Source organism: Protomyctophum bolini (genome assembly GCF_963924005.1).
Source record: "Protomyctophum bolini genome assembly, chromosome: 1".
NCBI lineage: Eukaryota > Metazoa > Chordata > Actinopteri > Myctophiformes > Myctophidae > Protomyctophum > Protomyctophum bolini.
Window position 1 is genome coordinate 8,260,286 of NC_137862.1, and position 23,941 is coordinate 8,284,226.

At 40.3% G+C, this 23,941-nt stretch overlaps 2 protein-coding genes across 3 annotated transcripts; one reads left to right on the forward strand and one right to left on the reverse strand.

The window, feature by feature from the left end:
• Window positions 1–1,981: 1,981 nt before the first annotated feature.
• Window positions 1,982–11,815, forward strand: gtf2f2a (general transcription factor IIF, polypeptide 2a). 2 transcript variants are annotated; one of them, XM_080772946.1, is made up of 9 exons: window positions 1,982–2,134; window positions 2,839–2,912; window positions 3,058–3,076; window positions 3,991–4,132; window positions 7,384–7,428; window positions 8,310–8,391; window positions 9,099–9,198; window positions 9,847–9,990; window positions 11,433–11,815. In XM_080772946.1, the coding sequence occupies exons 1-9, from the start codon at window positions 2,069–2,071 to the stop codon at window positions 11,553–11,555; spliced, it is 795 nt and encodes a 264-aa protein (XP_080629072.1). In that variant the 5' UTR covers window positions 1,982–2,068; the 3' UTR covers window positions 11,556–11,815. The 2 variants fall into 2 exon arrangements, with proteins under 2 accessions (XP_080629072.1, XP_080629073.1); XM_080772947.1 differs by lacking the exon at window positions 7,384–7,428.
• Window positions 11,816–14,027: 2,212 nt separating this feature from the next.
• LOC308314898 (charged multivesicular body protein 2a-like) lies at window positions 14,028–14,696 on the reverse strand (the record flags this gene model as incomplete). The annotated part of the gene is made up of 1 exon (XM_080762682.1): window positions 14,028–14,696. The coding sequence occupies one exon, from the start codon at window positions 14,694–14,696 to the stop codon at window positions 14,028–14,030; it is 669 nt and encodes a 222-aa protein (XP_080618808.1).
• Between the last annotated feature and the right edge of the window lie 9,245 nt (window positions 14,697–23,941).

Sequence of the window (23,941 nt, forward strand, 5' to 3'; positions counted from 1 at the left end):
TGGGTGTTGGTTTGATGGGTTACTATGTAATTTAATCACTGTTTGGATACTAAGGGCACCTCCGGAGAGTGATTGGGGAGCGTCATGCACCTGGTGGACAAATGGTTTTTACCAGACAGAAAGACAGCACAGAGATCATGCCATAACAAGGAAGAGAAGATGTGACTGTTTGTAATGTATCATTCACTGCACTTTGGAAAGTTTATGCAAACCAAAATGACATTGAACCTGTGGACAATCTGTTTCTTATGTCTGCGTACATCCATAATCCCTGAGTGCATCAGTGGGTTTGTTAGGTAGAAATGTTTGGAACCAACAAAATGGCCACAACAGTGGTAGTGCAGCTAGGCTTGAAGTAGGTAGATGCATGTCCTTTCCCATTATTTTCTCCCAGACTAGTTTCCTCCATAGTTTCCTTAACAGAACATGACCTGAAGGTCCAGATGGCACTTCCCTGGAATGCCTAGAGGAGAGTGTGGAAATGAGTCATGGGAGAAGACATTGCAGTATCCCTGTCCTCTTTCGTGTCCGACTCAATCTTGGAGCAGATTTGACAACGCCGGTCCAAGGTCAAAGACCTTTGATGGATTGATTGATTGAAATATTTATTAACAGTTTGCAGAGTTACAGTACATTTCAAGCACAAACTCAATACAAAGACTGTTAACTGTGAGTGGACGACCCAATTAAGCATTACACTTGTTTACAGGGTCCACATTGTTCAATTCATCAAAACATTTAGTGACATACAAATAGACACTTCTATATAGTTAAAGAACAGAACAGGAATTCATCATATAGGAAGCAAAAAGGGAAAAGAAACATTATACAGTGAGGGGGGGAGGGGGCGGTGGGGGGGATTCAGATTTTACAGGGGCCAGTTTCGAATTGCAGCCATCCGTAGGTGCCCTTTGAGAGCGGTTTTGAAGGAGTCTTAATGACTGTTGGTAGGGCGTTCCACATTTTGGTGGCATAGGAGCGAAAATAATTTAGTCCCTTGTTTGTGCCGAATCTGGGTTGTACATGGTTTTGTCTTCAGGGTCTCTTGCTTCAAGGTTATTCCAATAAATAATCTCTCCTACTGTGGCCGTACCTCATGAAGGTGGACTCTATGAACTGGTTGGTCCACCAACCATTCCATGCTCTAGCACTGACACGGGTGGCACACAAAAATACCTTTTAACATGTGGAGGTAGCTTTTCAGTTAGTGTAGACTGGCAATAACATCAGATGGAGAAGGCAGTCATATCATATTCAGACTAGATGTAACAGTATGACATCAGCAACTGCAATCTGATCCAAGGCTCTCATCAAGTCCTCTGCCTCTGGTCCATCTGCGATTACACTCTAGTAGCTGCACATGCTCAGCCGTCAACTGCAGGGCAAGTTCTGAAGGAACTTCTTTCCAACATCTTGGAACATTTTTGACAATCACTGAACACCAGAAATCCCACTTTCAGCTAATAGTAGCCCTATCAAAATCATCAAAGCATGCAGGAAAAAAATTACACATGTATTGTGGTTATAATATATTATATATGTAACCTACAGCAATGAATTGATAATATTCATAGCTATAATGATTTTTAAATGCTACTTTATTCAGCTGACTATGTTTATTGATTTTGGTGGAATTGTATTATTTAATGGGCCTCATGTATCAGTATGAATACATCTCGGAGAAAGTAAATGTTATGGTTTTGATTTAAGTATCAACCTCATTTTTGTGGGAAATATTTGGACGATTGCCTGAAAAGGTTAATAATGCACCTGAAAATAAATATGCCACAGTGACAGTTTAGATACATATGACTTGAATATTGTGCATAAGTATCTTTTTTTATGGGATTTTAGGGTTTTCGGGCATGAAAGGGTAATATGCATTAAACATAATGGATGTTAATAGAAACCAGTAGGCGGCGGTAATGCACGATTATGTTTGCCAACCGCCAATCAAACCCTAATAGAAGAAGACATAATAGCGTTGCATTCAATGTTATTGTTAGCTCATTATTTGTCGTAGCTTCTCTTTTCTGGTTGATGTTTAGCCTCCGATGAACTTTAAAGAATGTCAGAGAAAGGAGAAGTCGATTTAACTGGTGCCAAACAGAACACTGGTGTATGGCTCGTAAAGGTAGGTGTGATTGTTTTCAGATGGATCAAATAAATGTCCATAAAGTTAGTCGTTAGCACAACGTTAGCCAAAGAGCTTAAGCTGCACTAGGTTGATGTGTGCTGTTTCGTTTGAACCGTTAGTTCTCGTGTTTATCTGTTCATTGTTAGCCTGGATCTGCAGGGATCAAGACTTAGATGTATTTTGAAAGTAAAAGTCAGACTCGAGAGACTTTATTTATGCGAATTTCATTAATATGTAAGGCTTGGGAAATAAAGACAGAATGTTCGGTATGGTGCATTACACATATATAATGTACATGTATAGCCTACAGTATAATCTTGTTCCAAGGCTATTTCACGCCAACACCAACCATTGAGCACACGTTAAACCAAACAGAAAAGTCCATCTGATTGTATTAAACGCAAAGCAGCTCATACTAATATGTCTACAATGGATTTTTATGAAACGAATCCTTTGCAGATGGAAAGAGGGTAATTCAAGCTTTCCATACAGCTGCAATGTTGGTGTTTTTGTATGTGATGTATGCATTGTCTATTGTTGGTGTTGCAACATGATTCAACAAAAATAAAAAAGTTATTGCATTTCAATGTAGCTAAGCATGTGATCCAATTAACCAATGGGCTGGTGTTTTAAAAGTTATTATCATTAGCACAAATCTAAAACGTTAATATAACAAATGTCTGTGTTCCATTGATGTGCAGGTGCCAAAATATTTGGCTCAACAATGGGCAAAGGCTCCTGGGAGAGGCGAGGTTGGGAAAATAAGAATTGGCAAGTAAGTGAAGAAGAACTATGATCGTCTACAGTTGCTGTCTTGAAAATGTGTGTTCTGTTATTATTAGATTGCAATGTTTTTGTTCTTACCCTACTTATTATTACACCTTTAAATCAATATTTGTGACTGCTTTCCTCTCTTTCAGGAACCAGGGAAAAGCAGAGGTATGTGATTGTCAATTTTGTTTAAAATGTGGATACACCCTGTCTCCAATTGAAAGTAGCTTGATTCGTATTTATCCGTGTGTGCGTGCGTGCGTGCACGCGACAGAGATGCCCACGAGTCACAGAGCTCGAGTCATTGAGTCCGAGATCTTATTCATGCAATGTTCCAAAACAGAGCTACAGCTATATCGTCGTGACAACTTTAAATGGGCTATTGAATATCTAATACTGTAAGTTTACGTTTTACACCAATCAGCCTCTCAAACCCATGGCTCGTTCCAATGCGTAACTTGCGTCGGGCTGGCTACCCCCCCAAAATAACAGACATACAAGCTCTCGACACGCCGGTTCATGGTGTGTGTTGACAGCTTGCAGATCTGTTCTTTTGGACAAAACATAATCGATGATGCGCGACGGAATATAGGCTACAACTAAACATGTTTGTATAACCAAATAAGCCTGTAGGTACAGTACTGTAACATTACGTAGGCAAGATATATGGAACTTGATGCAGTGAACATTAATTACGTAGTGTTACTGTTAAATAACGAGGTCAGCAGCTGCAGCGCACATGGTCCATGGAACCCCATGTTTCAAAAATGTTTCCTCAGTCTATCCCATCCTCGTATCAACATATTACAATTATGTGTTTAGTTTTTGCCGTTTTCATATTTAAATGTTATGATGAAAGCCTCCATCGTGTATCAGTTTGTGCGCATCGCCACTGTGGAATGAAATCAACCGAGCTCCGCTCAGCTGAGGTTCATTTGCGCAATTGCGTTGCGTGGCACCCGTCTGGAGTCTGGAAGTCGAGTCTAGAGTCCCATTTGTGGCGACTCGAGTATAAGAGTCTTTAACTCAAGTCGCAAAGGTCTAGTAAAGCAAGGTCTTTGTATGCCGCTCGTCTTTTACAGGTGTCTTTCACTCTGAATGAAGACCTGACACAGATTGAGTGTGCCGGAGGCGCCACTGTGTCGGCACCTCGTGAGCATCCATTCACCATGCAGACGGTGGACAAGGGGCAGACACTGGCTGTCTTCACTGAGACGTCCTCAGGTGAGAGCCGCCCTTGGGATGCAACACCTGTTTCTGTCACAACAAACACTCAGAGGTGTCCTGATATTGGAAAATAATAGACATGGAAGGAAGAGTGTCAAGGCTCATTCATAGTCTGGATTTTCGGTGGTGAGGTGACCACCGAACTACAACATGACGTCACGAGCCGCGGTGAAGAGCAAACCACCACCACCGTTCCAGCCCTTCTCTCTGTTTTTACTCACCACCGCTCAACGTTATTTCAGCTCCGGTGGTCACCTCACCACCGAAGCGGTGGTCTCCTCACCACCGGAGCGGTGCTCACCTCACCACCGGAGAGGTGGTCACCTCACCACCGGAGCGGTGCTCACCTCACCACTGAAAATCCAGACTATGAATGAGCCTTCACTCTCCACTGTGTCCGTTACCATGGCTACTTATCAAAGAAAACAATATATGATGTTTTGACTTAATAGTTGAAAATATTGAGTTAAAAACAGCTACCAAAAGCTGTGTTGTCTTGATAACCATTCTTAGTCCAACAAACGGCTTATACAGTACGTTTTATTACTGTTGTTCTACTGTAGGTACAGTTTATTTTATGATAAGCATTGATTTTGAATGGTGACAACTTTGACCAGGACCTCCTACGTGTATTGCCATCTAATCACAAATGAGTAATATTAACTCATGGTATAATATAACGTGAATTAAAGCTACAATCCCCAGGTTGCATGTCTGTTGTCTCTCCTGACAGAGATGCAATTGCATTGATGTCTTAACTAAAATAAAGATGGTGGTGCATCTAGTATCCAAATACAATCAAATGTCTTCTTCAAATAACCTTATTGACATTGTCAACCAGTACTGTCTTGTACTACTACTACTGTCTTGTACTACTACTACTACTACAACACGACATTTCTCAATGGAAAAGTAGGGAGACAGACGACTGCTTTATGAACCTATACCATACAGATAGGTTAACATGTTTAATTAATTAAAACAAGTCTGGGATTGTAGCTTTAATGGTTAACTGTGTGTTCTATTCATAAAACATCTAAGAGGTAAGTTCTGTGTGCCGACTGCCTGCCAATCCGAGGTGGAAGAATCATTCCATTCTGCTTCTTCATGTGCGTCTGGCTCTAATACACTCCTTTTACAAATTGCTATTTGTAGCCTAATTCTTCTTAGCTTTGAGTGTATCATTGTTGTCTACTATAACCCTGAAACATAATGTACCGTGTGTGGTCATGGATAAGTCATTAATAATAACACTTTAATTTGTATAGCACCTTTCATAACATGAAATGCAGCTCAAAGTGCTTTACAGAACAATGGAGAAGAAAAATGCAAGGCATAAAACATTATATTAATAGCAGTAATGCAATACAGTGAGGACATGAATAACAAGGAATTTAAAATATCAACTAAAAACAAGAGTGTAGAAGTGGGTCTTGAGCTGTGCTTTAAAAATGTCTACAGAGGCTGCCTGTCGAAGGTATAGTGGGAGTTTATTAAACTACAGAGGCTGCCTGTCGAAGGTACAGTGGGAGTTTATTAAACTACAGAGGCTGCCTGTCGAAGGTACAGTGTTATTAAACTACAGAGGCTGCCTGTCGAAGGTACAGTGTTATTAAACTACAGAGGCTGCCTGTCGAAGGTACAGTGGAAGTTTATTAAACTACAGAGGCTGCCTGTCGAAGGTACAGTGGGAGTTTATTAAACTACAGAGGCTGCCTGTCGAAGGTACAGTGGGAGTTTGTTCCACGCAGTCGGCCCCTAGAAGCAGAAAGCTGCTTCACTTGCCATTTTATCAGTTCCAGAGTGAATGCCGCGTTTTTTTATGGATCCCACCGCAGTTCCATGCCCCGGTTATTTTTGGATCCCACCCCCAGTTCTAGGAATGCCCCGCTGTGAATGGCCGGCTGGAAAAGCCAATTGAAGCAACGTTTGCTGCTCATGGCGTCCTGACAGCCAATCAGCGTTGATTTTGTTCGGCGGAACAGCGCTTGTGCTAAAACATAACAACATGTTGAGCAGTAGCGACATACCAAAGCCTACGCGGGTTGTGCAGTCGACGCGCTGTGATTGGCCAGTCGCTGTGATTGACAGCCTAAACCTAACCCTAACCTTAACCTCAGTAAAACTATACCTAAACCTAACCTCAGTAAACTTAACTTGCCCGAGGGTGTCGTTAAACTGGTTATAAACACAACCCGTGTAGGAATTAGTATGTAGCTGAGCAGTAGGAACTAATTTTGCTCCTTATAAATGACATATAGTATTAGCAGGAATTATGTTTAAATAAATATATTGAACCAAGCCGTATTGTCTGAACGAGCGTGTCCATTAGTAGGATCCACTGCCAAAGTTAAATTACGTACATGTCTTATCTACAGCCAGTGAGCCAACAGACTTATTTTGTATCAACGCTGTTGTATAGATGTATAAACAGTATAATAATTCTCCATTAGTGCAATGTACTACATTTCAGGTGTGAAATCTTCTATATAACATCCCCCCCCTCCCCCAAAAAAGGCATGTGGGACCCACCCTGCCACAAAAAATCAACGTGCTGCGCATGGTGGTACTCATGTCAATATCCCACGGCAGGTCTGCTTATTATGTATAAATTACTCCTCCGATCATGTGACTGTCTACCTGATTCTTATTGCCATTAGCCTACTTTTTTGTTATTCTCTCTCTCTCTCTCTCTTGGGGGTTTCAGTTCATTGCCAATATATGATCACAGACAGTTTTTTTTGCAAGCTGCAGTTGGGATCTTTTGTGTGTGATTTGGACCTTGTTAACATAGACCTGTCAATCAACACAAATCTGGCTCAAATCTTTGTAGCGTTGCTTTAATGTGTGTGCATGATGGAGGTCTTTGAATGTGTCCTTGGATTATTATGAATGAATTATATTCAATATATTTAAATGATGGACGCTGCTTGTGCTGTTCCTGTTTGTATTGACACACCTTTTGAGTGTCGTGTGCGCTGGCGTGTGTTTTAAATGTTGGTTGGTGGAGTGTCTCTGTGCTCGCTTGTGTGTGAGCGCATGCTTTGCTTGCTCATGTGCACGACCGTGCTCATACGTTTGTGGACAGTATACACGTAGAAGCAGCTCAGCTCCGTGTATCTTCAATCGTCTCATCGATTGACGGATGACTAAACCCTTTGGGTGAGGTTCTTATTGTTCGACCCCCCCCTCCTTCCGTCTTCCATCTCTCTGCTGTCATTTCACCATCCCTCCCTCCCTTCCTGTAGGCCAATCAGAAGAGGGCTCGGGTTCGGGGGCGGGGGCAGGTCCAGGTGAGTTCCTCCGTCTCAATCCCCAGAGGGTCTCAGAGTTGCATCAGTGGGGAAACATACAGGATGTGGGTCTCGTTTTAATTTTTTTGGGGAATGTGGTTCCCTTTTGGCTTTGTGCCATAGGATCAGAATTATCCACTCGGGTCCACTTAGGGAGGCAACGTGTCTGCTAAGTTAGGGCCTCTCTTCTCTGGATCTCTGAATTTCATGTAGTTTCTGTGGTCTTGTGGATTGGTGCCAGACTATTTGAGATCTCCGCCTAGCGATAAGTCTAGGCCAGGGATCTTTTAAATGCAAGGTAGTTACTGGAACACCGATGCAAAGTCCTGGTGACAAAGCTATGCCTACTGATTTGGAAATGAATCATGTCACCGCACCAATATGAAGGACTGCCCTAAAGACTTGTTTTATGCAAGGCAGGGTAAAAAAAAAGTTTCCAGTCACCAGTTTTAGCAACAGAAGCTGGGAGATTGTGTTACGTCTCCGTCTCCGTTGAGCAAAGCGTTGAGAGACTGAGTTGACTGAGTCTAGTAGAGGTTGGAAAGACTGTGGTCAAAAAAGGTATTTCAGACTTCAGTGGAGCTCAGCTTGCTGATGTTGGCTTAGCTGCAAGTTTCTAAGCTGCTGTTGTGGTGCAGTGTTGGTTAAAGGAATGTTCACGTGTAGATCAATTTATTGAAATTCAAGAAATAAAGAAAAGGTGAAGCATTGATTTGAATTGCACAGGATTCATATAAACAGCAAGGTTTGTAAAAGTATCTTGAGTTATTATTACCATCTGTTTTTATGAAGATATGGATTGAAAATGAATGGGGAAAGGAACAGGTAAACATGTGCAGTGTGGATTAAATTGTGCTTTGATTCAATCTCATTTGCTGTAGATAAAATAGCTCTGGAGGGAGTGGTGGTGCAGAAAGCAGAATGCAGACCAGCTGCCAGTGAGAACTACATGAAGTTGAAGAGGTGAGTCCGCTATGGAAACACACACACACCAAACGGATGAACCTCACATTGTTACTTATTCAGAATACTGTCTTGTGGTGCTCTCTCTCCCCCCACGTATGTCCATGTCTTATCAAGTCAAGTTGTAAACATTGAGAACTGTTTTGACGTGAGGGGATATCAAGGTGGAGATCAGAATCAGATCACCAGAACATTTTCTAACGGCGTCTAAATGGCTAAATTAAAGCGACAGACAAACAAGTCAAAGTAACAGTCTACACACCAGCGTCATTGACAAGCAAACTTAAGAACTACAGACTGGCACAAACTTGTAGGCTGGAAAATGGCAAAGTGGGTGTAGTTAACCCTGAATCTTTTTTTTGCGGCTTTCGCCTTTATTTTATATATTGTTTTATAGAGGGATCAGAAAGTAGGCTGACGGGAAACGGGGGAGTGACATGCCGTCGGTATTGGGAGTCGAACCTGCGGCACACTGCCAGACTCGGGCTACCGGCCAACGTGCCTGGACCGCTGAGCCACGGCCCAGGCCGTTAACCCTGACTCTTAAGTCAGGCACATTTTTGAACGTTTAATATGAATAGATTTTTAATGGCTGAATCTATTGCATTTATAAAATACAGGTAGAATACAGTTTTTAAAAGGAATGTAATGTCACTGGCACAGATCAATACTGTGAACGGTAAATGAGTGATTTTGTCATTTGACAGGATACAAATTGAAGAGTCCACCAAACCTATGAGGCTGTCTCAGCAGTTGGACAAAGCTGTCACCAACAACTACAAACCTGTAGCCAACCACGCCTACAATGTAAGAAAGATTGACTCCTATAATTGTATACAGTGTTGTTTTTGGCAGGGAATTTCTCTTTTAGTTTTAGTCATTGGTCTCTTGAATAGTTTTAATTTAGTTTCAGTCACATTTTAGTCACCTGGAATGTTTTAGTGTTAGTCTAGTTTTAGTCAACTAAATCTTCAGTTGATTTAGTCGACTAAAATGTATTTTTGAGGGCCTTGATGCCGTCGTAATGACTGCTTTTACACTTGCTGAAAATAGCCGATCTACAAGCTCACAACGTGTCGCAGCGCAACGTGTTGTGAGCTTGTAGATCGGCTATTTTCAGCATGCAACCAAGTGTAAAATGACTTATACTGGATCTGTTGTCCACTAGTCCCTTCCTGACATATTAGTCTAGTTTTTATTTGTTGACGAAGTTTTCAGTATATGTAGTCTTAGTTTTAGTCACCATAGCTTAGTTTTCATTTAGTTTCCATTTAGTTTTCGTAGCCGACGAACATTTTTCGTCTTAGTTTTAGTCGACAAAAACAACACTGCTTGTACATCCCAAATGGTCTTGTTTTACAAGTTACTGCAGGGCAACTTCACATACTCTGTCTGTATATCTGTGAGAAAGACATCTTTTAACCATTGCGGTTTGTTTTTCTTTTTGTGCTACAGCGTGAATATGACAAGAAGAAGAAGGAGGAGGGTAAACGGGCCAGGGCTGACAAGCAGCAGGTTTTGGACATGTTGTTCTCGGCCTTCGAGAAGCACCAGTTCTACAACATCAAAGACCTGGTGGACATCACCAAGCAGCCTGTGGTAAGGTTCATTCACTCAGCTCTTAGCCCATTTAGACCTGGGAACCATTCTACAAATCTCTTCTAAATCCTGACAGTTTTCTGAAAAACCCTCATGTTTCTAAGCGTTCTCAGCGTTAATGTTTTGTCACGGAGCAGGTAGCAACATGATCAGATCTTTGCCTACTGGTATGTGTGGTCACATCTGGGCTAAAAGTAGATGGAAACTATTTAGAAATGATAAAAATCACACCCGTGTGAAGTGAGGGCCGCTCTTATCATCATAAATCATCATGATGACGTAACATGTGGATTTGCTCGTCTACATAATGACGTAAATTCTCTATTCATTGTCAATGGGAATTTAATGTTTGTGTAAGACACTATATTCAGCTACACTAGCTGAATATAGGAGGGGCTAGTGTTGCCAGAATTGGCCAAAAATGATATTCGAATATTCCTTCTAAAACACCACATGTATTTGAACAATTTTCGAATGATTTCGAATGTCGAATGTATATGATTTTAATATGAATATTGCAGCCTAATATGCTGTAAAACGTTCTCTTTCTTTATCTATATGGTCCGGTCCTGTATGGTGCTGAGAAATGAGCTCTCTTGAGTCTTGCGAGATCAAATGAATGATTCATAATAATCATCTTAATAGCCTCATTTTTGTATAATGTTTTAGTTTACGTGGCACAGAGTCTCGCCAGAACTCACACAGCTATTTTATTGTCATTTATTTAATTCGAATCTTAATTTAAAATGTTAATTATTCTATTCGTGTACGGTAGTCCTTCATGGAACGGTATCAGGAGGTTAGGTTTGTTGCCGCTGCTTTTCTCTGGCGTCCAAGACCATTAATTTAATGTGGATTTCCCCAGCCTTCTCGTTAGGCGGAGAACAACAGGCTATGCGACACTGTACAACATCATTTAGTATAAATATAGTATGCAAGTTACCATGATGCATGAAGCGCTCCATATAGTGCGTCCTATATAGGCTATAATGGATTGGATAAAACAATCGGCATTAGTACAGAAAATGGCATGCATTTTGCATCCCAAAACGCAGTTTATAGTTAAGGGATGCAATAAAACTACGACCTCTGCATCCACGGGATGCACTGCTGTATTGTTTTTTATTCTAGTTTATTTTGCTAGCTTTAGTTATAATAATCATTTCTTATTTTTTCTACATGAATATAACCATTTTCTACATGAATATAACCATTTTCTACACGAATATAACCACATTATAAGTAACCATATAAAATTAAAGGAGTTAAATGCTGCAATTTGTAAAAAGGCAAAATACGTGGTTGAAGTGGGACTCATAAAATGTCCCTGGGACTCATTTCTAAAAGACCATCCCTGCATCCTGGGACTCATTACATTGAAAACCTATTTACATCACTGTTAGTAGACCCTCCTCCTCACTAGCAAATGTGTCTTCTTCCAGAATTACTTGAAGGAAATCCTGCATGACATAGGCATCTACAATGTGAAGGGAACGCACAAAAACACCTGGGAACTCAGGCCAGAGTACAGACATTACCAAGGCGATGAAAAGATGGATGAATAATAGCTTTGTCTTCAACACCTTTTTTAGGGATAGCGATTCCATCAAATATGTTTGTCTTAATGTACAATTTGTTCATATGTTGGTCTTTTTCTTCCAAGTTTTATTAGCGTATGTATATTGTGTTTATGGATAATTCAGATGTTTTAACACAATATTTGGTAATGTTTTTTAGTTGATACATTTTTATGAGGTTCTGTATGATCAACTTAAAATTTAATTGTTTTCACTGAATAAAATGTTTGATTAAAATTTGTTTACATACTGAAGACACTAGTTTGGCTTTGTTACTAAAGCATTTTAGAGAATAATGGAAACGATTGACTTATACCTAATTAGTTTGTATGAAATTTAAACTGATTATTCTGTTGGAGCTGTCAGATGATACATTTCTTATTTTTATTTGCTCGCTATGGCTTTTCTAATGTCCAGTATGTTCCCCCTGACAAATAGAGCGTCGCAGTCCCGCCCCCTGTCATGACGACGCCAGGCCCAGGAAATTAATCCCAATACATTTTTCCTCATAGACATTTCAAAAAGTATTTATTTAAAGACATTTTAAGCGCCATTCGAAGCCAACTCGAGTCGTGACAAATCATGACAACAAACACAATATTTTGGACCAAACAAATAATTACAAAGAAGAAAAACAACAAAGTGTTGTAACCTGCCGATTTTCTCTACTTTCTAATTCTTTGTTTGGCCCAAAACATTTTGTTTATTGTCATGATTTGTCACGACAAAAGTTGGCTTTGTCCGCGGCGTAAACGTCTTTAAATAAATACTTATGAGGAAAATGAACGGGGATTTCTTTTCCGGGTCTCTCGAGGGGGCGCGACTATAACCCCCCTTGAATTGAATGAATACCACTGTATTAGAATATACTACTGCACTGTAGACTATACTGTCAACGTGGTGAATCCTTGAGAGGGGGTGAAATGGATTAGCCACAAAATACTAGCAATGCAGGTTCGTAGTCTGTATAGATTACTACTTGTGGATTTGTAGTGGGTGGGTGTGTGTGTGTGTGTGTGTGTGTGTATATATATATTTATTTCCGTCCTCACCTTCGTCTTCATGTTTAACACTCAAAGAGAGCCATTCATTTCCAATGGCATTCGATGTCTGTGTTGGGACAATGTTTGTGTTTACACACACCCTCAAAGCTGGACATAATAGGAGGGGCTAATAAATAACATACCGGTATTCAAGCCAAATTCCATATGGTAAAGAAACTGAAGTTGTTTCGCAAGAGATCAGGGCACCCCTTAAGTGGGTTCCCTTGAGACTGGGAGGCCAGACTCTGAGAGCAATGTATGTTGCTGTCCTGCAGCGGCCCCTACAGGTCGTCCAGGGTGCTTGTTTAGCAGGGAGCTGTAAAACGCTGTTTTAGATCCACACGCATGCTGCCCTGGGCGCAGTCATCGCTGCGGTGTCCCATTAAGCGCAGCTTGACACCCCAGCATTGATTGCCTACACCTGGTCTACAGTACAGGTCACTGCACCACAGATTGGTCTATAACGTAGCCTGGGTCGGTCCATGCAGAGAAATCTTTGTCACTCTACGTTTCGGCAAATCACAGAATACGTACTACAACTTTTTAACCCAAACAACCGACAAAAAATCAACATTTTCAGACACATGTTGACTCAAGCCTGGATTGTTTGAATTTGAAATACAGTACATTAGATTCTTAGAACATATTATTAAATGCAATTTGAATGGTGCTGAGTCAGCAGCAGCGCTCACACAATATATGGTATACCATGATAAACAGCGACGGTATTGATACTGAGATGTCCGTGCTCACGGTATGTAAATATTTATTTTAACATGTGCATATTCTGCGCATCGAACACGTCGCAATGTTTTGCTTATTTGTAGATACGTTTTTTTTTGTTGCATGCATGGCAGTGACGTCATGCGAAAGCACAACCATAATTGTACTATTATATTCATATTGTAGAAGGTTTGGGTCGGTACAAACTGTACAAACATACTAGTTCGTACTAGTATGTTTCACAGAAGGTCTCTACCCTGGTACCGGTGCCCCGGGCGGAAACAGGAGGCCTACCTGGTTGATGCTGCCAGTAGCATATGCATGTCTTAAGTACAAACGGCTTGTACGGTGAAACTGCGAAAGGCTCATTAAAAGACTACGTTCTCTTTACATTTCTCTTGGAAATATCCTAAAAAACAGGTTCGTATTATAATCGGGGACTAGACTATCAATGACATTCAATGTTATGGGGGTCGTCTTATAATCAAAGAGTCAAAAAAATAAAATGCCCCCCAAAATGTTACACTGAAATACCGCGGTATACAGTATTTTGTTTGATACCGTACTGTAAAATCTCATACCGTTACAATGCCTAGTAATGATACTGTAACTTGATCAAAATACTAATACACACCTTTTTAGTCCCAAATGAACTTTGATCACAATGTATTTGCTGCAGCGGTCTGAGGAGGATTCAATAATCTCTCCTGAGTTTGTTCAGTCGTTCCTCCAGGTCAGCGTCTGCGTCTACCATAGCTGCCTGGGGTTCGGCCTTCTTGTCTCCTTTCTCCAACAGGCTTCTCCCCGTGGCCGGTATGTTGGACAGCTGATCCGTCAGACTGAGACCGAACTCGTCCAACACTTGGGACACGATGGCTTCACTGTTCTCCTCGTCGTCCTCGTCACCCATGGCGTCGTCCATCGCGTCGTTTATCATGTCCTCCCTCATGTCCATGAGTTCACTCTGTTTCTCAAACTCCATCATGATCTTCTGAATCTGAGGCATGTTGAGCTGTCTGTTCATGCTGGCCATGGCTTTGGTGATGCCTTTCATGGCCTGCGTCATGCTGTTGTTGGACTTGAGAGTCTGAATCTTGAGACTGACCGCTTGGATGTTTGCTCTCAAGAGGTATAACTTCCTGATGTAGCGCCGCGTGCGAACCAGGTCCATGGCCATGATCTTGACTGTGTCCATTTGTCCCTGTTTAGACATCGTCTTAATACTGGCGATGATTTTCTTCTCCTGCTCCTCTAGCCTCTGTCGTTCTCGGTCCAGGTCTCTCATGGCCTTGGTCAGCGCCCGCTGGTTCTGCTTCAGGATCTTCTCTGGGGTCTTTTTCTTCCCAAACAGGAACTCCATCATAAGGGGGGAGTCTGTCGGGTGGTGACGGTAGTCAAAAAGGTATCTTAATCTTTTAAAGATGACACCTCTTTATTGATTTAAACCCTACTAAAACTACTATTCAGTGTTCAGAGCTGAAGGGTTGGAAACAACTTTTTTATGGCATCGACTATATATATGATGCTTACAAATGACATTGTGATGTCAATACATGATGACATCACTACATGATGATGTGAAACGTCATTGCTACAGAGCTAGGACGGTGTCCGATGGCCCATGCATGTAGGGAATGATGAAGGTTGTTCCTTTTATATTACTCTCGGCTTATTCACAGCTTAAATCCAATTACGGCATGACACAGGCAATGAAAAGCATGTCCAGCATGAACACTTTGAACAGGTTCTGGTTTCTGTGTCTGCCACCTGCATGTTGTCTCTAGAGGTACCCATAATAAACCTCCACTTTGGCCGTCCTCTACTCTGACCTGGAAGTTAACTCTTCAGCATCCGTCTCCCAGTCATGTAGCACTCATCGTGCCTTTCCAAACCATCTCAACTTCGCTTCTCTTGCTTTATTTCCCAAGGTTACAAGTGGCAGATCTTTTTTTCTTTTTTACATTTATTAAATAATATATTTTAGGGCCATGTCATGTGGTCTTTATGATCTACTGATAGATCTCCATCTACCTTTTGGGCACCACTGATGTACAGTATAGAAAGATCACACCCGTGTGAAGTGAGGGGCTCTAATATATTACAGTCTCATGTTGATTAGGTGATGGAAACCAAACGGTGCAAACGCAAACATTAAACGCCATTAACAATAAAGAGACAATATGACATAATGAGGCACATTATGACGTACATTTTCCCTTCATTGTCAAAGCAAACAAGCAACAACTTAAATGCATACACACAAAAACACATTTCACCACTTGGATTTAAATAACAATATTGTCCTTTTTATTCAATCTGATGTCAAATAATACAATCTGATCTCAAATAATACAATCTGTTTCCCCACAAAAGAAGGTCCAGACTTTCAAGGATGCAGCATGTTTATCTTAAGCTTTAAGATAAACATGCTGCATCCTTGACAGTCTGGACCTAGGCCTGACGTCGAAATTAAAAGAAAAAATCTTCTAAATGCTGACAGTTTTCTGAAAAACCTCATGTTTCTATATCAGTGGTGCTCAATATTTCATGTCAAGGACGCCAGAATATATATTCTATATTCAGCATTTTCACGATTTTTCACAAAAATAGTTTTTCAATAGCTAAATTATAACGATGTTTAAAACACCAAAAGGGGTTCCCGCCAAAAATATGCTTCTGTCCTTAATACTCATTCATTATACCAGATATACCTCTCCTTGTTGGAGAGAGAATTCTGCAGAAGTTGTACTACCAGGTGTCTCAGCTGGGCTGATGCTGATTCATCCCCCATCCATCTGTCTGAAAACATGGAACAAAGGAGGAGATGTTAGGCCTGCATAATTGAAGCACACAACTATACAACTACACTATGATGGTGATTTTAACAGACGGAACATTAAAAGCGTTCTTTAAAGTTGTATGACTTTTGTCCCTCAGTTCATTCTCAGCGAACTGAATTTGATAAAATACAAATTTCATGTGAAGTGAGGGGCGCTCTTAATCATCGTACATCATCATGATGTAAAATAGTCATTTAGCTCAGACACTATGACGTAACATTTTCCACGCATTGTCAATTAAGGCGAGACACCCCAGGTGAATAGGGAAAAAAAGTTAAATAATAGCTATCACAATGAAACTTCTCCAGTTGATTACTTATATTAAAACTAAGATTTTTTGTATTACAAGTTTTCTGAAATGATATGTTTAAATATGCAAATTAGGCATTATATGCGCTAATTTGCATACATTTCGGGACGATAAATCTGAAGATCGGATAAAGCCAGGTTCAAAATTATCATTTCATTTTGTTGACACATTAGAGACAAAGAAAATTACACATGGGATTTTTGATATCTCTAATTATCACTCCACAAATCAGAAAATAGTGTCAACAGGCATAAAAAACCCAATTTTCGGCATTTTTTTGGTATAAAATGTGATGTAAATCAGGCTGTGAATGATATATCAACAAATCCATGTGTAAATGTCTGCGGAATATAGTTAGGAATAAGACTGGAAAGTTTGGTGTATGTGAGTTCAACTGAAGTGGAGATTCTTTGTCCCAAGTATGAGGAAAACTCATTTTGAGAAAACGGCCTTTAAAGATTTGTATTGTAAAATTCCAAAACGTTTTATTTGAAGCCACTATTTTGAGACAAAATATCTCATCCAAACCTTGGCAACAACATATAATGGCATATATCATTGGAAAGGTCTGGACCTCAAGCTGACTGTGGTCTGATCCAAATATGGTCACTTCCTTTGTACCAACAACCAACCATGAAAATAGAGATGGTGGCTTTTCACCCCGAAAAACGAGCTGTCATTGGCTAAAATAAACTATCCAACAAAACATCTAAATCTGTATTTTTAATGTGTATTTTGCTTTAGTTTGAAAGAAAACATGTTTAGGAAGCAAAATAGCAAAAAAAAAAAAAAATTAAAAATCATGATTTCACCTGGGGTGTCTCACCTTAAATGGGAATTTAATGTTTGCGTAGGACAACGTTTGTAAACATACACTAAAACTACGTGACAACCAGGAATAGTCTGGTGACCACCGGAGAGACGGGTGACAGCCGGAATGTAGACGGCCCCTGGGGGGGAGCAGTGTGGGTTGGCACCTCAGCCTGTGTCCTCCGTGAGGAGGAAGCCCAACAGCCCACAGTGAGGCCTTGGCTTTAGGAGGCCCATTCAAGCCGCAAAGCGGAGCCTGCAGCCCCACCGTTGCCCAGGTGGAGCCTGCGGAACCATTCTTGCGGCTCAAGAATCCACTACTCCTGAATGAAGTGTCTGGTGCACCTCCAAAATGATTCCCCTAGTTTAAAATTGGTTTAGTTTGGTATAATCGGTTTTTTAGCCCCTCCAACCAGTGTTGCCAACTCTCCAGTAACGGAAGTAGCTAGTGGCTCCTCGAAAAGTCGCTAAAAGTCGCCAGGGGTGGGATATGCGCGCGCGTAGCGCGCGCCGCCCCTAGCGACTTTTTTGCGTCCCTAGCGACTTTTAGGCGCCCCTAGCAACGAAAATATGTAGCCAGCCCAGAAAAACATTTGTCATTTATGTGCACTTAGTTTGTATCATCTCTTCATTTGATAACACATCGTTTAAACTCATTGTAATATTTAAAAAAAACATACCTCAATTCAACTAATGTTTAGAACGCTATTTTGTTCCGATCCATACAGGAATTAGAAGGTTAATACTTTATGCATCCGAGTGTGTATTTTATTTTTACTAGCAGACTAAACTGAGCTGCCAGTGCTTCCTCCTTTCTTGCTCTGTCGAGCTCGAGGGGCGCGTTCGGAAATACCGCACCGGAGCCTATGACCGGAGCGCACTCGCCTAGGCAAGTAGGCAGAGCAAGAAAGGAGGAAGCACTGGTAGACAGTCTGTGCAGTGTGCACATAACCGAGCCGAGGAAGCCACTGAGCCTGCTGTGACCTGTGAGCCAGACTAGACGCGCCGACCACTTTTAGTTTTGCCAATTTCGCGGATTTGAGGCTGAGAAAAAGAAAAAAAAAAGATTTTATCTCTGGCGCATATCTGGCGCCTGTCAACACGATTTGTCCCCAATTCACCAGGGGAAAAAAGCTAGATTTCTCGCCAGAAGCTTTTCACTAATTCAGTCGCTAGGGGGGTCTGGAAAGAAGCTAAATATGACGACAAATCCGCTAAGTTGGCAACACTGCCTCCAACGTCTGTCTTTCAGACATGATGTCATGTGGCAGCCTATGCACTTTTAGTGTTTGCTTTAAGCCGTGATGTCGTGTGGCAGGCACAGTGGGCGCCCCTCACTTCACATTAGTGTTATTTTTGAGGGGCACTATCCCCTCCAACATCTGGCTTCGTGTGTTCCGCCCGTGACGACATGTGTGCGGCCAAGTCTATGGACTTTTTATGATGAATTTTGTTCCGTATAAACTTTCAGGCCAAGTCAATGGCCTGGCTTTCAGAATTACATCATATATGGCAACCAAGACTATGGACTCTTTAAATCTTTGTTTAGAGCACTGTAAACAAACAGAGTGGCAGCCAAGTCTATGGACTGGAGTTTGGAAAAGAATACCAGGCTTTCCATGACAATCAGGTTATACTACCTCCTCTGAGACACAGATAGGGGTAGACAAAAATGGTACCATATTATAATGACATTATGACAGATTGAAAATGGTTGAAGTCATCCTTTAATGTCAGGAAAAAGCAACTGCATACACACAAAAACACATTCAACCACTTGGATTTCGACTGCCCTAATTTACGAATTTGATTGATTGAAATATTTAACAGTTTGCAGAATTACAGTACATTTCAAGCACAAACTCAATACAAAGACTGTTAACTGTGAGTGGCCGACCCAATTAAGCATTACACTTGTTTACAAGAGGGTCCACCTTGTTCAATTCATCAAAACATTTAGAGACCTACAAATAGACACTTCTATATAGTCTCAGAACAGTGTATATATATTTATATCAATATTGTCCCTTATTCAATCTGAAAACCCACTGTGAATTGGCCAGCAGAAAGCGCAGGGACATTAATTTTGCATCTCAAATAATAAAATCTGTTTCCCCACAAAAGATAAGGTCCAGACTGTCAAGGATGCAGCATGTTTATCTTAAGGACTAACTAACAATGTGTAATATATGCTTCTGTCCTTAGTCTACTCATCCATTATACCTCCTTGTTGGAGAGAGATTTCTGCAGAAGTTGTACCAGCAGGTTTCTCAGCTGGTCTGATGCTGATTCATCCCCCATCCATCTGTCTGAAAACCTGGAACAAAGGAGATGTGTTATGCCTGCATAATTGAAGTAGGCCTACACAACTACACTATAATTATACGGTTTTTGACAGACAGAAAATTACTTTTGTCCCCCCAGCTCATCCTCGGCGAACTGAATACATGTAGCCCACTTGAAGATTAATAGATGTTATGTTTTATAAGGTGTACTGTGTAGTGCAGCCAGCAGTGACATCATTATGGCTTGAATACAGATGAAAATCTAAAGACAAGATTCTTTATTTTTTTTATAAATACATTTTTGGATGAAAGGTACAGGCATACAAAGAAAATGCACATAAAACATAATTCAAATTATTTGCCAACTACAGTCAGTGGCTTGCCCCTTGCCTCATTTAAAAAAATCCTACCCCCAACCCCAGCACCACAAAAAAAAGAGAAAATATAGTAATGATTATAACAATTAAATACAACATAAAAATCGATCGAACAAATTGTAAATAATAAATTTAAAAAATATTATAGATATATATACTTTATTTTTGTTATAATGGGCCGCTCTTCAACTCACGTTGAATCTGTCTTGAGAGATTATTACTTTTGTCCTAACCTCGTGTTACCAGGCTTTCCAATTCTAATTCCAATAATCACTCAGTGCCATCCGGTCTGACTCCAAACCTGTATTCTTTTTCCCCCACACACACGTATGCATGCACACGTATCGTTTCCGTATCCGCTGAGTCTCAATAGACCGGATATGCAAACTGTCAGGGCAAATTTGCTACCTACTATATTCATGCTTTTAATTTAGTCTGTCTCTAGAAGAACCGTTAGAATCTTAAGGTTAGATCACAACCGCAGGTTTTTGATTGATTGGTTGAAATATTTATTAACAGTTTGCAGAATTACATTACATTTCAAACTCAATACAAAGACTGTTAACTGAGAGTTAGAGAGACCCAATTAAGCATTACACTTGTTTACAAGTGCACCCGTACTTACGTGATTGTATTCATGAAACGGCATGTCCACCATAATAGAGAGCTTTAATGTTGGAAGGTAGATTTGGATCTTTCCCGTAGGTTCTGTGTCTCTGTGTCTGCATGTCCCCAGGCAGAGTGTAGGAGAGGACAATAGGACATGACCGTGGCGTCTTCTCAGATTATTTGTCGTACAACGGTGCCGCCCGCGCCCCAAAAATAGCAGATCTCCGAGCTCACATTATTCTCTGCGTAGCGTTGTGAGCTGGCCGGCTGGTATTGTTAGATCTGCTATCTTCGGCGCCGGCCGGAGCATAAAGCGCCTGCGTATAAAGGGAGGGTGAGGAGAGAGATTAGTGTTAATGTACTGTCTAACACAGCTCTGTTTGCGTTTATTTTATTGTTTTATCTTGATTATTTTGTTCCACTTTTGCTTTGGCAATGTAAACGTATGTTTACTCATGCCAATAAAGCTCATTTGAATTTAATTGAATTGACTGCAGCCATTCCAGCCACCTTTAAAAAAAATGATCATAAATGTGATAAATTATTTAGCGGTTAAGAAGATTACAGGGCGGCGGTTGATAGCCTATCTATGGATACATCATGGTTCATGGTGGTTTTGCCTTGACTTGAGTCACTTATTGACGCAATTAAGTAACAAGTTGTTGACCCCATCAGTAAGGTGGCAAGAAGAAAAGAACATTTGTCCAAATTGCGACTTTCTTGCAAAAAACAAACACAAACGGATCTTTTCGACACACACTCGCGCGATAGATTATATTATGGCGCCATCTGGTGGTTTCAATCATCTCAGAGAGAAAAGATTAGATTTATCCAAACCTGCTGTGTTCTATTAAGATATGGGAGAGGTTCTTGGACTTCATTAAGCGAGGTGATATTGAAGAGGCAAATTTGGATGTGGTTAATTTGAGTTGTCAGCTGTTCGTTGGGGGTAAGGAACTGTGATGGGGACATTGTGCGTTTTGTTTGTTTAACTTTAAAGCCTATTTGTAGGCTAATGTTTTTTTCTTTTTTTTCTTTGTATTCATTGACATATCCTGGTGGTGTTTCTTTGAAGATTTAGTTTTTGTGTTTGTGCTGCCATTTGGGTGTATGAAAAAATATATGTGAATATAATTGCTTTGAGAATGCTATGTTTAAAGAAAAATCAATAAACATATACCGGTAATATGTTTAAAACAAATCCATGGAAACTTGGGGGGTAAAGGATGATCCAGATAGTAGCTGTTGGAAAACAAGTGTAATGCTTTGGTGTCGTCCACTCACATAGTTAACAGTTTTTTGTATTGTATAGTTGTAGGCCTACTTGAAAGGTACTATTATTCTGCAAACTGTTAATAAATCAATCAATCAAACAAACGATTCAAACCTGTATGCAAAGAAACAGTTTGGTCAACTAAAATTCGTTTTTTTTTGTGTGCGCGCGTCCGCGCGCGCGTCCACGTGCGCGAATCCAGCCTCTGTCAAACCAGTCTATTGTCAAACCGCATTGTGAGGAGTTGAACCCAACGAGCATCTTTTACAGTAGGCTACAGAGAGGAGGCTATTTATATATCATATACATTTGACTTACAAACTTCATTTTGTCATCTATCGACTTTCCCCTTGCATCTGCAGTGACAATGTTGGCGACAAAGAGCACTTGAAAAGTACGTATAGGTATCTGGCTTTATTGTATATTTGTATTTCTGGTTATTTTGTGTACATAACAATTAGCCTACTTCATAAGTGAGATTGAAATATAGAAACTAAAGCATAATGGTCCGTCATAGCAATATTAAACATGTAGCATATATTACTAATGTATTATTTTGTCTTTGCAACTAAAACAAGCATGTGGGTCATCTTCTTCCACAGGAGGGGGAAGTGAAAAAACAACAAACTTATGTTCCTATTTGGTCATAAAAAGGGTCGAGGAAAGGATGGAGGAAAGAAACACAATTCAGCTAAAGGTAAGACATTCGAAGATCATTGCAACTTTAACACAATTGCAGCACTTTAATAATATGCACAATGATAATAATATCTGGTCCGACCAAACCCTCCAATGTTTGTCATCCTTCCCTGAGACATGAAGTACCCTTTTATCCACTTTGTTTTGCGTTTCATATAAAAGGCATGTTTTTGTCACTGATTGCAAAAATGTATAACCTATATGCAGTCGGATGTATTGGTTAGTCTACTTGTTAGTTACTATACACTGACTATTAGATAGACATGTAGGGCTACAGTTTGTACACAAATACTATAAGAATGTTCTTTTGATACCATGTTGTTCAGACATAAGCTATAGGTTTTATATTATAGGCATAAACCTGGCATCACTTAAGTTTGTTGCACTAAATTGTTTTTCTTTGCACTATAGCTATAGACTTGACCCTTTAGTTCATGCCTTTTACTCTGATCTTGCACTTGTCAAGCTGATAAGAGCATGATCTGTCATGACTATAGATTGATGATGATAATAATAGGCATAACAATAAGAAGATTCTGTAAGAAAATTAACAAATCCTTTTCTTTTATACGGTATGTCGTATAGGCTATACTTATGTGATGATGACTTGTATTATTTGAAGTCTCTTCTCTTGGGTGATTTAAGTGGAACCAGTTTAATTAGCCCAATTCATCAGTGTGCTCCGTGTCGACCTTCACACAGTGTGTCAGTCCTTCATGCATTTAACCCGTTTAGGCCTGACGTCGAAATTTAAAAAATGTCTTGTTAAAATGTATTTTTTTCTGAATTTGTTTCTATATCAGTGGTTCTCAATATTTCAAAATATGTTGTTCCAGGGACACCCTCACATAGAAGCAAATATTTGAGTTAAAAACTGATATATTCAAAGATTTCAGGCACATTTTCACGATTTTTCAAAAATAGCAGACCTACAAGTTCATCTGAAAATATGTAGTTCCAGGGACCCTTCAGAAGCCAATATTTTAGTTAAAAATGTTCGCTCTGAAATATATATTCAAAGATTTGCGCCACATTTTCACGACTTTTCAAAAATAGCAGACCTACAAGCTCATAGCGCGGCACTCGGTGCCGTGCTATGAGCTTGTAGGTCTGCTATTTTTTCAATAGCTAAAGCATAACATAAGTTAAAACACCAAAAGGTCTTTCCCGCTCAAAATGGGTTAAGTGTGTCAGGAGAAGTTAGAGGATAGCTTTGTGACCTACAAAGAGCATACTGAAGCATGCTGAATTATAGAACAAGAATTAAGGATCAGAGATGCTAAATAGCCCACCCCTCCCCATTTGTATGTTTTGTTTGCTATACCACAAACTGTCATGGTCTGTCACTCCACAGACCATGTCTCTTCCCTGGCCACTCCCTCATTCCATTCCCTCACACTGCACA

Bases quoted from the DNA above. Each gene is read 5' to 3' on its own strand.
- gtf2f2a (XM_080772946.1), top strand. From the start codon at position 2,069: ATGTCAGAGAAAGGAGAAGTCGATTTAACTGGTGCCAAACAGAACACT. The intron at 4,133-7,383 runs GTGAGAGCCGCC...CCCTTCCTGTAG, and splicing joins CTTCACTGAGACGTCCTCAG to GCCAATCAGAAGAGGGCTCG. The intron at 9,199-9,846 runs GTAAGAAAGATT...TTTGTGCTACAG, and splicing joins TAGCCAACCACGCCTACAAT to CGTGAATATGACAAGAAGAA.